At 46.0% G+C, this 13,848-nt stretch overlaps 1 protein-coding gene across 5 annotated transcripts in view; it reads left to right on the top strand.

Annotated features, from left to right (window-relative positions):
• ZSCAN22 (zinc finger and SCAN domain containing 22) overlaps positions 1 to 13,848 on the top strand; it is a 202,727-nt gene that overhangs the window by 181,404 nt on the left and 7,475 nt on the right. For 4 of the 5 annotated variants that reach the window (XM_049900407.1, XM_049900410.1, XM_049900406.1 and 1 more), the window contains 2 exons: positions 24 to 160; positions 10,167 to 10,278. In XM_049900407.1, the coding sequence (XP_049756364.1) occupies positions 24 to 160; positions 10,167 to 10,278 (249 nt within the window). The remainder of the gene's footprint in view (positions 1 to 23; positions 161 to 10,166; positions 10,279 to 13,848) is intronic. The other variant, XM_049900408.1, reaches the window with a different exon arrangement.

Here is a 13,848-nt window from a genome sequence, read left to right as displayed (position 1 = left end):
GCTCATGGCTCCTCTCTCCCCAGTGCTACTCACCGAGGACTCTAATCTTCCCCTGGATGGGAACTTCAGCAACAGGTCGGCAGGCACGGAGCCCCTGACGGCCAAATACCAGGTGAGGGGACATCCTCCCAGCCTGGAACAAGCTAGGACGGGCCTTGAGGTATGATGTGGGCCCTTACCTGGGCATGTCTGTCCCCCTTAGCCCCATTGCTAACCATTCACCCTTCAGTCCTCCTTGCGTCCGCTCTGCCAGGCTTGGCCTGAGGGCCTCCCTGGCTGGCAGGGGAGATGGACTCAGACAAAGGCAGCACAAGTCGGGTTTCATGGGCCTCAGGGAGCCCAGGGAGGGTGGGGGTGTCAGGAAGGCTTCCCAGAGGAGCTGATGCCCAGAACTACCTGGCAAACAAGGCAGGGAAGTGGTGTTTCCGGTAGAAGGCACAGTGTGTGCAAAGGCTAGGTCGTTAAAAACAGCTCGTGGCATGCCAGGAACTGCAGGTTGTCTGATGTGGCTGTCAGTGAAGAGGTGTGGCATGGTGACCTCCATTTCCTCATCCCAAAGATGGCAAGCACTGCCTTGGTTCCAGTTTCAGGTGGCACCCCAGGATCTGCTGGTGTTAGCTTGGGTGATGTGCCAGGGAGCCCATACTATATGTACACAGAAAACTCCCATGTTAGTTCCCTATTGCCACTGTAACAAATCACCACAAAGATAGATATATCATCTTACATTTCTGGAGATAGAAATCTAAAATGGGTCTCACTATGCTAATCAAGGAGCCCTGGTGTTGCAGTAGTTAAGTGCCCGACTGCGAACCAGTGATCGGCTGTTCAAACACACCCAGTGGCTCTGTAGGAGAAAGACCTGGTGACCTGACTCTGTAAAGATTAAAAAAAAAAAACAAAACCCAAACTCGTTGCTGCCAAACCAATTCCAACTCATAGTGACCCTATAGGACAGAGCAGAACTGCCCCATAGTGTTTCCAAGGCTGAAAACTTTACGGAAGCAGATCTTTCTCCTGAGGAGCCGCTGGGCGGGTTCCAACTATCGACTTTTCAGTTAGCAGCCAAGCACTTAGCCACTGCACCACCAGGGCTCCTCTGTAAAAATTACAGCCTAGGAAACCGAATGGGGTAGTTCTACTCTGTCACATGGGGTTGCTTTGAGTCAAATCAACCTGATGGCACCTATTAAGCAAAAGTCAAGGTGTCAGCAGGACTGGGTTCCTTCTGGGGCTTCTAGAGGAGCATCTGTTTCCTTGCCTTGTCTACTTTTCAGAAGCTGCCTGCATTCCTTTGGCTTGAGGCCCTTTCTCCACCTTCAAAATTCAGCAATGGCTGGTTTAATCTTTCTTACACTGCCATCTCTCTGGCTCTGACCCTCCTGCTTCCTTCTTATAAGGACCCTTGTGATTACATTAAGGCCCACCTGGATAATCCAGGCTAATCTTTCCAGCTCAAAATCGTTAACTTAATCCCATTTGCAAAGTCCCTTTTGCCATGTTGTTGTTAGTTGCCATCGAGTTGATTTCTGCTCACAGTGACCCCATGTGTACAGAGAAGAACTACTCCATAGGGTATTCAAGTCTGTGACCTTTGGGAAGCCGATCGCCAGGCCTGTCCCCAGAGGCACCTCTAGGTGGGTTCGAACTGCCAGCCTTTCTTCTAGTAGTCAAGCACGTAACCATTTGCACCGCCCAGTGACTCCTACTTTTTGTTATGTTGTTGTTGTGTGTAACTGAGTCAGTTTTGACTCACAGTGACCCTGTATGACAGAGTAGAACTGCCATGAGAGGTAACATTCACATGTTCCAGAGATTAAGATGTGGACATCTTTGGTGACCATTCTTCTATCTGCCACAGGCCCCTTCCTACCCATGTGCCCCAGCCAGACTTCTGGAACCTTTCCTGAGCAGCCTGCTCACACAGACAGAGTAAGACTAGAGCCTCGAGGGGAGGGGAGGAGTGTCAGGAGTGGGGCTGGTGTGGGCAGCACCAGCGCTGTGGGAGCCAGCAGGTGTTAGACAAGGGAATGGTGGGATCCGCCTCCCTCTGGCTGCTGTGGGGGTGTGGGGCAAGAGCAGCTGAGGAGAAATGGGAGGAGGGCATTGAATTCCAGGGGAGTGTGGGGGCTGTATTTGGTGACAAGTCATTCATTCAGCAACATTTACTGACGTAAAAATGGCTTGGCAGAGGCACCTGACCACCTCATCTAACTTCACAAGGAGGGAGGAGAGTCAAGATGAACAGCCCAAGGCTGATTCCTATGAGGCGAAGGTCAGACATACCTCCTCTCTCCAACCCTTTTACTAATTCTGACACCAACAATCCCTTTCATGGCACTCTCTGCTTCTCTGCTGGGTTAAATAATTCACTACAATGGCCATGTGGAACTTACAGACCATACTCACAGTTATGGGGTTTTTTAGGGAAGTAACAGGTTACAATTCAGGTTCAGGAACACTCAGGATACTGTTCTTCCATCAGGACAGCCTCTTTTCAGCTGTGCCTGCAGGCAGGTCTCTCTGGCCATTGGCCCCTTGGCCTGGCCTCTGCCCTGCTTTGGCAAGTGTTATAAAGCTCTTTTAGCTCTGCCGATAGACACACTGAGGCACCCCACTCTGCCAGTAAGCCTCGACCCGAGGCGCTCAGCCGTAGCTCCATAGGCTGGCAAATCTAGCTCTACCAAGTGCCTGGAGGCACCCTACTCTACCAGCAAGCCTCCTGCCCAAAGGTGCACAGCTTTCTCACTCCATGGGACAAGAAGCCACCATTTTGTCTCCTGCTGGTCTCCTGCTTCTGCTGTTGCTGTTTCCCTGCTGCCACTTCTCACTGTCTTCGGTATTGCAGCTCTGTCTCTCTCTCTTGGCCTCTTGGTTCCAGAGCCTTCTCAGCACAGGGACCTCAGGTCTAAAGGATATGCCCCATTCTGGCTCTTCATTCTTGGTGGTGATGAGATCCTCCCTTCCCTTCCTGACTCTGGGGTGGCTCGTTTTAAGCCCATCAGATTGGCAAAACTGACCAATCCTCTCATTAGGGTTCCATGCACATTATTTGCTTGGTCCCATCCCGCAAGGGTGCCATGCACCTTATTTACATTATTAGCGAGCTGTCCAATCCACTTGGTGACCACAAGCACCTCATTTGCATAGTCCCATCCAGTCATTTGGTGGGAGTTACAAAAACTCTAGCTACAAGGGCCATATTATGTAATTCATTGCACCACAACTGAGCACCTACTATATGCCCAGAACTCCAGAGGGCCAGCGATGGGGCAGAGGTTGCATGGAGCTGACAGTCTAGTGAAGGGGCCTGTGTCAGACAGAATGACGGCCACCAAAGATGTCCACATCCAAATCCCCAGAACCCATGAATATGCTACCTCTCATGGCAAAAGGGACTTTGCTGATGTGGTTAAGGCAACGATCTTGAGATGGAGAGATCAGCCTGCATGGAGCCCCTGACCAAGGAAATAACTGTGTGTACTTGTAATAGTTAAGGTTGTGTGTTAACTTGGCTGGGCTATGATTCTCAGTGGTTTGGTAGTTATGATATAGCCTGACTGTCATATAATGCTGCGACCTTTTTTCAACAACATAAACAGAGATTATACAAGTGGACCTCACCAGATGGAATACACAAGAATCAAATCAACTATATCTGTGGAAAAAGATTATGGGAAAGTACAATATCATTGGTCAGAACAAGGCCAGGGGCCATCTGTGGAGCAAACCATCAATTGTTCATATGCAAGTTCAAGTCGAAGCTGAAGAAAATTAGAGCAAGTCCATGAGAGCCAAAATATGACCTTGAGTATTGTTATGAATTGAATTGTGTCCCCAAAAAATATGTGTCAACTTGGTTAGGCCGTGATTCCCAGTAATGTGTGACTGTCCACCATTTTGTGATTTTCCTATGTGTTGTAAATCATATTACTATGATGTAATGTGGTGGATTCCAAAAAAAAAAAAAAAAACCAACCCACTGCCATTGAGTCAGTTCTGACTTATAGTGAGCCTATAGGACAGAGTAAAATTGCCCCATAGTTTCCAAAGAGCACCTGGTAGATTCAAACTGGGGACCTTTTGGTTAGCAGTTGTAGCTCTTAACCACTATGCCACCAGGGTTTCCACGAGATGGACTAGTGGGAGTTATATTGGTGAGATCTACAAAGTTAGATAGTGTCTTAAGCCAATCTCTTTTGAGATGGAAAAGAGAAAAGTGAGCAGAGAGACATGGGGACCTCATACCACCAAGAAAACAGCACTGGGAGCAGAACACATCCTTTGGACCCAAAGTTTCTGCACAGAGAAGCTCCTAGGCCACGGGAAGATTGATGACAAGGACTTTCCTCCAGAGTCAACAGAGAGATGAAGCCTTCGCCTGGAGCTGGCACCCTGAATTGGGACTTCTAGCCTACTGGACTGTGAGAGAATAAACATCTGTTTGTTAAAGCCACCCATTTGTGGTATTTCTGTTACGGCAGCACTAGATGACTAAGACAAGTGTATTCTACCTGAATTTAGAAACCATCTCAGGAATAGATTTGATGCGTTGAACACTAATGATTGAAGACCAGGCAAGTTGTGGAAGGACATCATACATGAAGAAAGTAGGAGGTCATTAAAAAGTCAGGAAAGAAAGAAAAGACCAAAATGGATGTTGGAAGAGGCTCTGAAATTTACTCTTGAATGTAGAGTAGCTAAAGTGAAAGGAAGAAATAATGAAGTAAAAGAGCTAAACAGAAGATTTCAAAGGGCAGCTTGAGAAGAAAAAGTAAAGTATTATAATGACATGTGCAAAGACCTGGAGTTAGAAACCAAAAGGGAAAAACATGCTTGGCATTTCTCAAGCTTAAAGAACTGAAGAAAAAATTCAAGCCTCGAGTTGCAAAATTGAAGAATTCTATGCAAAAAACATTAAATGATGCCGGAAACATAAAAAAAGATGGAAGGAATACACACAGTCACTGTACTGAAAAGATTTGGTCGACGTTCAACCATTTCAGGAAGTAGCATATGAGCAAAAACCAATGGTACTGAAGGAAGAAGTCCAAGGTGCACTGTAGGGAATGGTGAAAAACAAGGCTTTAGGAACTGACGGAATACCAATTGAGATGTTTCAACAAATGGATGCAGCACTGGAGGTGCTCACTCGTCTGTGTCAAGAAATTTGGAAGACATCCTCCTGGCTAACACATTGGAAGAGATCAATATTTGTGCCCGTTACAAAGAAAGTAGTCCAACAGAATGCGGAAATTAGTGAGCAATATCATTAATATCACACACAAGCAAAATTTTGCTGAAGATCATTCAAAAGTGGTTGCAGCAGTACATTGACAGAGAACTGCCGGAAGTTCAAGCCAGATTCAGAAGAGGACGTGGAATGAGGGATATCGTTGCTGATGTCAGATGGATCTTGGCTGAAAGGAGAGCATACCAGAAAGATGTTTACCTGTGTTTTATTGACTATGCAAAGGCATTCAACTGTGCGGATCATAACAAATTATGGGTACTATTGCAAAGAATGGGAATTCCAGAACACTTAATTATGCTCATGAGGAACCTGTACATAGATCAAGAGGCAGTTGTTCAAACAGAATAAGGAGATACTGCGTGGTTTAAAGTCAGGAAAGGTGTGTCTCAGGGTTGTATCCTTTTACCATACTTATTCAATATGTATGCTGAGCAAATAACCCAAGAAGCTGCACCAAATGAAAAAGAAGGGGGCATCAGGATTGGAAGAAGATTCACGAACAACCTGTGTTATGCAGATGACACAACCTTGCTTGCTGAAAGTGTAGAGGACTTGAAGCACTTACTGATGAAGATCAAAGATTTCAGCCTTCAGTATGGATTACACCTCAACATAAAGAAAATAAAAATTCTCACAACTGGACCAATAAGCAGCATCATGATAAACGGAGAAAAGATTGTCAAGGATTTCATTTTACTTGGATCCACAATCAATACTCATGGAAGCAGCAATCAAGAAATCAAATGATGCATTGGATTGGACAAATCTGCTGCAAAAGACCTCTTTAAAGTGATGAAGAGCAAAGATGTCACTTTGAGGACTGAAGTGAGCCTGACCCAAACCAAGGTATTTTCAGTCACCTTCCACGCGAAAGCCGGACAATGAATAAGTAAGGCTGAAAAAGAATTGATACCTTTGAATTATGGTATTGGTGAAGAATGTTGAATATACCATGGACTGCCAGAAGAACAAACAAATCTGTTTTGGAAGAAGTACAGCCAGAATGCTCCTTACAAGCAAGGATGGCGAGAGTTCATCTCACATACTTTGAACATTTATCAGGAGGGACCAGTCCCTGGAGAAGGACATCATACTTGGTATAGTGGAGGGTTAGTGAAAAAGAAGACCCTTAATGAGATGGATTGGCACAGTGGGTACAACAGTAGGCTGAAGCATAGCAAAGATCGTGAGGGTAGCACAGGACCAGGAGGTATTTTGTTCTGTTGTACGTTGGGTCCCTGTGAGTTGAATCAACTCAGCGACACCTAACAATCTAACAACATAATGATGCAGTCACCTCCATGATGAGACCTCATATAATATGATCACCTCAATGATGGGACCTGCTGTAGGTAGACAGTCAGTTGAAAGGGAGTATCCTTGGGGGTGTGGCCTGCATCCAATATAGGTGGGCTTTCTGGCAAGGCTCATTGGTTTTTGCTCTATCTGGATCCTGCAGCTGGCTCCTGCTCCTGTGCCTTCTGGTTTTGGGGGCCTTGAGCTAGCAGTTCACCTGTCAATCTTGGGATTCATCAGCCTCTTCAGTCTGGATCTTGTGTTTGCGAGCCCCTGCAGCTGTATGAGTCAGGAGGAGCCTCCAGCCTGACCCACAGATTTAGGACTTCCCAGCCTGTACAACTGCATGAGTCATTTCCTTGGTATATATCTTTCTCCTTCTCTCTTTGTATGTATGTACATATATGTGCGTGTGTATATATATATGTATACACACACACATACACACATATGTATATATATATGCTTCACTGGTTTTGCTTCTTCAGAGAACCCAGCTTAAGACAATACTAAGATTTAGGAGTACCTGCTGTGCACCCAGATCCCTGGGTGGCACAAACCATTTGTACTCAGCTTCTAATAGAAAAGTTAGCAATTCAAATCCACCTAACAGCACCACAGAAGAAAGGCCTGGTGATCTGCTTCTGTACAGCCTTGGAAACCCTATGGAGCAGTTCTACTCTGTCCCATAGGGTAACTATGAGTTGGAATTGACTCAACAGCAGTGGTTTTTTGTTTTTTTTTTTTTTTTGGTACTGTGCACCTAAGCACTTGGGTAGTGCAGTTTGTGCTCAGCTACTAATCAAATGGTCATCGGTTTAAATCCACCCAGCGGCACCACATTAGAAAGTTCCGGTAATCTACTTGCGTAAAGATCACAGCCAAAAAAACCAAGGAAGCTCAGCTCTACTCTGTAACACATGGGATCACCATGAGTCAGAATCGACGTGATGGCAATGGGTTTGGTTTTTTACTATTCGCCCAGCACAGGGTGAGGAGCCTTAGATGCAGCTATGAACAGGACAAAGCTGTGGCCCTTAAGGCCACTACAGTGTGAGGGACAGATAGAAAACAAGAACAGAATTGCCCATGCATTCAGGTGATGCTGTGCAGGAAAGGGAGTTGGGAGGATAGGATGACGTGACAGCCAGAGGAGGCCTCTCTGAAGAGGCAGCACTGAGGTCGGGGACCAGAAACTGACAGGGAGCCAGCACGCACAGGTGGGAGCAGAGTGCCCAGGCAGGGGTGGAGCAGGGGCAAAAGCCATGAGGTGGGGTAAGTCGGATGTGTTGAAGGTAGAGCTAAGGCAGTACACCCTGCCGACTGAGGCATGTGGGGGCCTCAAGCAATTTCTTCCTTCATTTTTAAATTTTTAAAGCTTTACTGAGATATAATTCAGGAGTCCTGGTGCTCAGTGGTTAAGCACTTGGCTGCTAACAGAAAGGTCAGCGGTTGAAACCCACCAGCCTCTCTGCAAGAGAAAGATGTAGCAGCCTTCTCCCATAAAGTTTACAACTTTGGAAACCCTCTGGGGCAGTTCTACTCTGTCACATGGGTTCACTATGAGTTGGAATTGACTTGAGGGCACCTAACAACAACAACTATACATTTCAGTCTTCTGAAGTGAACAGTTTGGTGGTTTTTAGTATATTCACAGAGTTGTGCCATCACCACTACTGACTAGTTCCAGAACATTTTCATCACCCGAAAAAGAAACCCCACATCCATTAGCAGTCACTCACCATTCCCCTCCCCCAGTCTCTGGCAACCACTGATCTATTTTCTGTCTTTACGGACATTTCATGTAAAAGGAGTGTCTTAGTTTTCTAGTGTTGCTGTGACCAAAAACCACAAGTGAGTGGCTTTAAAGAGCAGGAGCTTATTGTCTCACAGTTTTGGAAGCCAGGAGTCCAAATTTAGGGCGTCTGCAGGGCTATACTCAGTCCTGTCTCAGAGATCCTTCCTTGTTTCTTTAGCTTCTTGGCATTCCTTGACTTGTAGTTTAGATGGATCCTCACATAGCATGGTCCCCTGTGTTTGTCTGTCTGTTCTGCCCTTTTTATATAAGATACCACTCAGAAAAGATAAGGCTTAGAACCCACCCTACTCAAATACAACATCATTAACCTAAAAGAAAACCCATGTTTCCAAACAGCATCACATTCAGAGGTACAGAGTTTAGGACTTCAGCATATCTTTTGGGGGACACAATTCAGCCCATAACATGGAGTCATACAGTATCTGATCATTTGTGTCTGGCTTCTTTGGCTTAGTATAATGTTTTCAGGGTTAATCCATGTTGTAGCATGTATCGGTACCTCATTCCTTTTTACGGCCAAATAATACTCCATTGTACGGATATACCTCATTTGGTTTATCCACTCATCAACCGATGGCCATTTGGGTTGTTTCCACTTTTTGGATGTCACGAACAATGCTGCTCTGAATATCCATGTACAAATGTTTTCAATCCTGTTGGGTAGATACATAAGAGTGGAATTGCCGAATTATATGGTGACTCTAGGTGCCTGGGTAACACAAGCATTTTGCAGTCGGTTGCTAAACTAAAGTCCGTGGTTCAAACCCACTCAGTGGTACCACAGAAGAAAGGCCTGGCAAACTGCTTCCATAAAGATCACAACCAAGAAAACCCTATGGAGCACATTTCTACTCTGGAACACATGGGGTCGCCATGAGTCAGGGCAGACTGGACGGCAGCTAACACCAACAACAATGTTAACTTTATATTTAACCCCTTAAGAAACTGCCAGATTATTTTCTACAGCAGCTGGACCATCCAAGGTCATTTTGACTGCTGCTCAGTGTTTCTGCCTTTGGCGCTGACTTTGTATCCTGACGGTGCCCCCGGTGGATCAGTGGACGAGCACAGTGTGGAGGGGAGTGGGTAGCAGTGAGGGTGGTGGACTGGATGTAGTGGGAGATGACGCTGGGTCGTGGCACAGGTGACTGGGTAGACAGCGGAGTGCTGGAGGCTGAGGGCCCATTAGCCATTGCCCTATTTGCCCACCAAGGCCCACAACCCCATCAGAATGAGGCCCCCACCTTCCTGCCCAGCCCACCTATCTGCCTGATCCATGGGAGCCCTATCTCAGGCAGTGTCTTAGCTACCTAGTGCTGCTATAATAGAAATACCACAAGTGGGTGCCTTTAATGAAAAGGAATTTATTTTCTCACAATTTAGGAGGCTAGAAGTCTGAATTCAGAGTGACAGCTTTAGGGGAAGGCTTTCTCTTGTTGTCACCTCTGGAGGAAGGCCCTTGTCCCTTTTCAGCTTTTTGGCTCCTTGGTGATCTTCATGTGGCCTGGCGTCTAACTTCCCCCATCTCTACTTGCTTAATCTGCTATTTTATATCTCAGAAGAGATTGACTTAAGACTCACCCTACACTAATACTGTCTTATTAACTTAACAAAGAAAACCCAAATGGGATTATAACCACAGGTATAAACCAAACCAAACCAAACCAAACCCAACCCGCTGCCATCGAGTTGATTCTGCCTCATAGTGAACCATAGGTATAGGGGTTAGGATTTTCAACACATTTTGTGGGGACACAATTCCATCCATAACAGGAGGGGTCATGCTTTGGCTTATAGGAGGCAGCCTCACCAAAGCCAGGCCAGGAGCAGAGGCACAACCTGAACCCTGGACATGGAGCCGCAGACCTCAGTGGGGAGCTGGACAGCAGCAGGGCACCCCAGTTCCTAGGTAAGTGGGCACCCATTCCTGCCAGCTTTGTCCTCCACCTTCCTAGAGACTCTGCTTCCCCAAGCCCTGCAGGCTGCATCCACTTCCCCTACAACAGCTGGCCAGCTGGCTGGTGGAACCTTCCAGTCCCCTGACTTTTCTCTTCTCAGTCCCTGAAGATAGGCCCACCTTGTGAGGTTGAATCTTTGCTGCTGCTCCCAGGAGACACAGACCAGAGAGGACAGAGAGCCTCCAATTCTCAGGCTGTAGCCCCTGCCTCCATGAAGGGGCATCTCCCCAGCTGGTAGACTGAGGGGAAAAGCAGGGAGGAGGATGTGCGTACCTCGGCAGCCCTTCCAGTAGCCATGTGAGGGAGGAACCAGTTCCATTTGCAGGTGGGGAAACTGAGGCTCAGATGACACGACTTGCCCAGGCTCATATTATCAGCAGTTGGAGTGGCTAGGATTCAAACCCATGCTGACAGCCTACACCTCAGCCCCTGCCTGGGGAAGGTGGTGCCTCCACTGGTTAGTCCTGGGATGGGATTGTCTCTCAGGTCCTGGTACTCTTACCTGGCTGTTGGGTGGGGAGAAGCAGCTAACAGGCTTTCCCAGGCCCAGATCCTCATCGTAAACGCTCCCTCTGGCTCCCTTCATTCCCAGGGAGTGTTTTGCCTCTGGTTCCATGGGTCCAGGCTTTGGAGGGTTCCACATGCCACCCCCAGATGCTCTCTCAGTGGTCACTCATTCAACAGATTGTGCTGAGGGATGCTTGGTGTCCATCCCAGGGCTGGGGTCTGTGATCCAAAAATGAATAGGGCAGCAGTTGGTCCTGCCCTCAAGACCCCTTCAGGATGCCAGCTGCAAGATTGAGCCCCCCCAGGCTCCCTCACTTCTAACCTGCTTGTTACAATTGGGGGTTCCCTCTACCCCTTCAGGATACCAGCCATAAGTTAAGGGGTTCCTAGCTCCCCTCACTTCTGACCTGCTGGCTACAAATTCAGGGTTTCCCTCTACCACTTCAGGACACCAGCAGTAAGGTAAGGGTTCCCAGCCCCCCCTCCCCTCACTTCTGACTTGCTGGCTCCCACTACTCCCTCTGGTTTGAGAATTCACTGGAACAACTCACAGAACTGAGGGAAAGTACTATATTTAGGATTACAGTTTTATTATAGGAAAAAGAATACAAGTAAAGAGATACAGAGGGTGAGGTCTAAGAGGGTTCCCAACATGGAACTTCCATGTCCCAAAAAGGGCCATGCTATCCTCCCATGTGCATCAATATCTTTCACCATCAAGGAAGCCCTGGAGCTTCTGTGCAGAGTCTTTATTGGGGCCTCATTATATAGTCATGATTGATTGGTTCAGCCTACCTCCCCTGAGGTAAGCTGGTATCAGTCCCAACTGTGGTCTTTCTGGCCTGACCAGCCCCCACCCTAGAGTCATCTCATTAGCATAAACACTGGTGTGATCTTGAGGCCTATACTGTATTTTTGCAAATAACGCATCCACGTAAATAGCGTGCACATATATAACACACAGAAATGACCGTTATGTTAAAAATTCTGGCATAGTGTACCCATGCATATACTTCGCACATCTTGGCTCAACAATTGAATGTGAAAACCATATCAGATCATCTTAAGTGAAACCATTAAGCTATGTTACCAAACCAACCAAACCCAGTGCTGTTGAGTCGATTCCGACTCATAGCGACCCTAGAGGACAGAGTAGAACTGCCCCATAGAGTTTCCAAGGAGCGCCTGGCAGATGTGAACTGCTGACCCTTATGGTTAGCAGCTGTAGCACTTAACTACTATGCCACCAGGGTTTCCTTAAGCTATGTTACATCTGCTTATTTCATAGTCTAATTATGTCTTATTAGCACCAATGCCTTTGATCAGTGATCCTAAGTCACTTTAGTCATATGCTTGCGAGCATCTAAAAAGATCCTTGCTTCTTGTACACCTCACATTTGAATTTTGTGATCTCTTTACTAGAACCAGCCAGTTATTGATTATATTATGCACATTTTTTCAGTTTATAAATCTAAATCTTAGAACCCTTTAGGATCATGGTAGGAATTAAACACAAGTCTTACGCCACCAACTTCAAACTGAAAGTCCTTGCGAGGGCGAAGAAAGAAGCAACCAAGCGACAGCAAGAGAGTTCGAGGTTGGAGAATCTTCCATTCACAAATGGAAAAAGGAGAAAAAGGAGCTGGAGAAAATGAATCTGCAAAAACGCGCATGTTGTGGACCCAAAGCCAAATGGTCTGAGTTGTAAAACAACTTGAAAAAGTGGATTATTTCTCAAAGGGAACAAAATCAAGCTGTCTCTACTGTTGCGGTTCAGATTAAAATGAAGTTTCTGGCAAATGAAAGGAGAATCCCAGATTTCAAGGCAGGTTTCACCTGGATTTCTAAATTCATGAGAAGGAATGGCCTTTCTGTGAGGATGAGAACCACTATAGGCCAGCAACTTCCAGATGTCTGGGAGCAAAAGATGGTCAACTTTTGTGAATTCATCACCAAAGAAATATCTGAACTCCGTATCTCTGCAATGGATGTAATTAATATGGACAAGGTTCTGACGTCTTTTGACATTCCAGCCACCAGGACTATAGCTGCTTCAGTTACAAAAACTATAGCCATTACTACCAGTGGGCATGAGAGGGCTTGCTTCACTGTAGTTCTTGGTTTTACTGCCAGTGGAGTGAAATTAAAGCTGATGGTGATTTTCAAGACAGTTACCACGTCTGGCAAAAAACTGCCCGCCAGTGTCGTTGTTCATTGTAAAAAGAAGGGATGGATGGACTGGGATGTTATGAAAGCATGGGCAGACAAAAGTTATAGGGGCAGGCAGAGGGGATTCTTTTCAAAGAAGTCTTTACTCATTTTCGACGCTATGGCTGCTCACAAAGAAAAAACATTCAAAATTATATTAACTGGTGCCCATATAGCAGTCATACCTGGTCACCTTACCTGCAAACTGCAGCTGCTAAATATAGCAGTCAACCACGCATTCAAGACTTTTCATGAGAAGAGTCAGATGAATGGATGCAGTCTGGGATTCATGAGTTCACACTATCAGGACAACTGAAGCGGGCTACATTTACAGAAGTCTACAAGTGGGTAGATTCTGCTTGGGGGGAAGTAACCCCAGAAACCACCCACAATGAGTTCAGAAAGGCTGGGATTGTGTACCAGTAGAATATGGATGACAAAGATGAAGACATCAAAGGCAGTGAAGATGGTGACATCAGTTCAGAAATCGCAGAAGGACGTCTGCAGGGAGCTCTGAGAAATTTCAATGGTGACAGTGATGAGGGATCAGATTTTGAAGGGTTCTGGGAGTCAGATGATGATGATGATAATGAATGAGTAAAATGGCCTATTTTATGGTGAAAAAATTTGTTCTGGTGACTATTATCTGTTGATTTCAGACAGTGATTTAAAAATCTATGTTTTGGTTTAGGATTTATGAAAGCGATAAAATATAAGAAACATCTTGTTCTTGTACTTTTACACTTAAGATCATTTCTTACTTATTTTTAGCTCTTTGTGCATTCATACTCTCATTTCAACATGGC

The sequence above is a fragment of the Elephas maximus genome, chromosome 11 (genome assembly GCF_024166365.1).
Source record: "Elephas maximus indicus isolate mEleMax1 chromosome 11, mEleMax1 primary haplotype, whole genome shotgun sequence".
In the NCBI taxonomy this organism is placed as follows: Eukaryota; Metazoa; Chordata; class Mammalia; order Proboscidea; family Elephantidae; genus Elephas; species Elephas maximus.
Note: the sequence above shows the minus strand (reverse complement) of the source record. Positions and strands in the feature narration are given on the sequence as shown.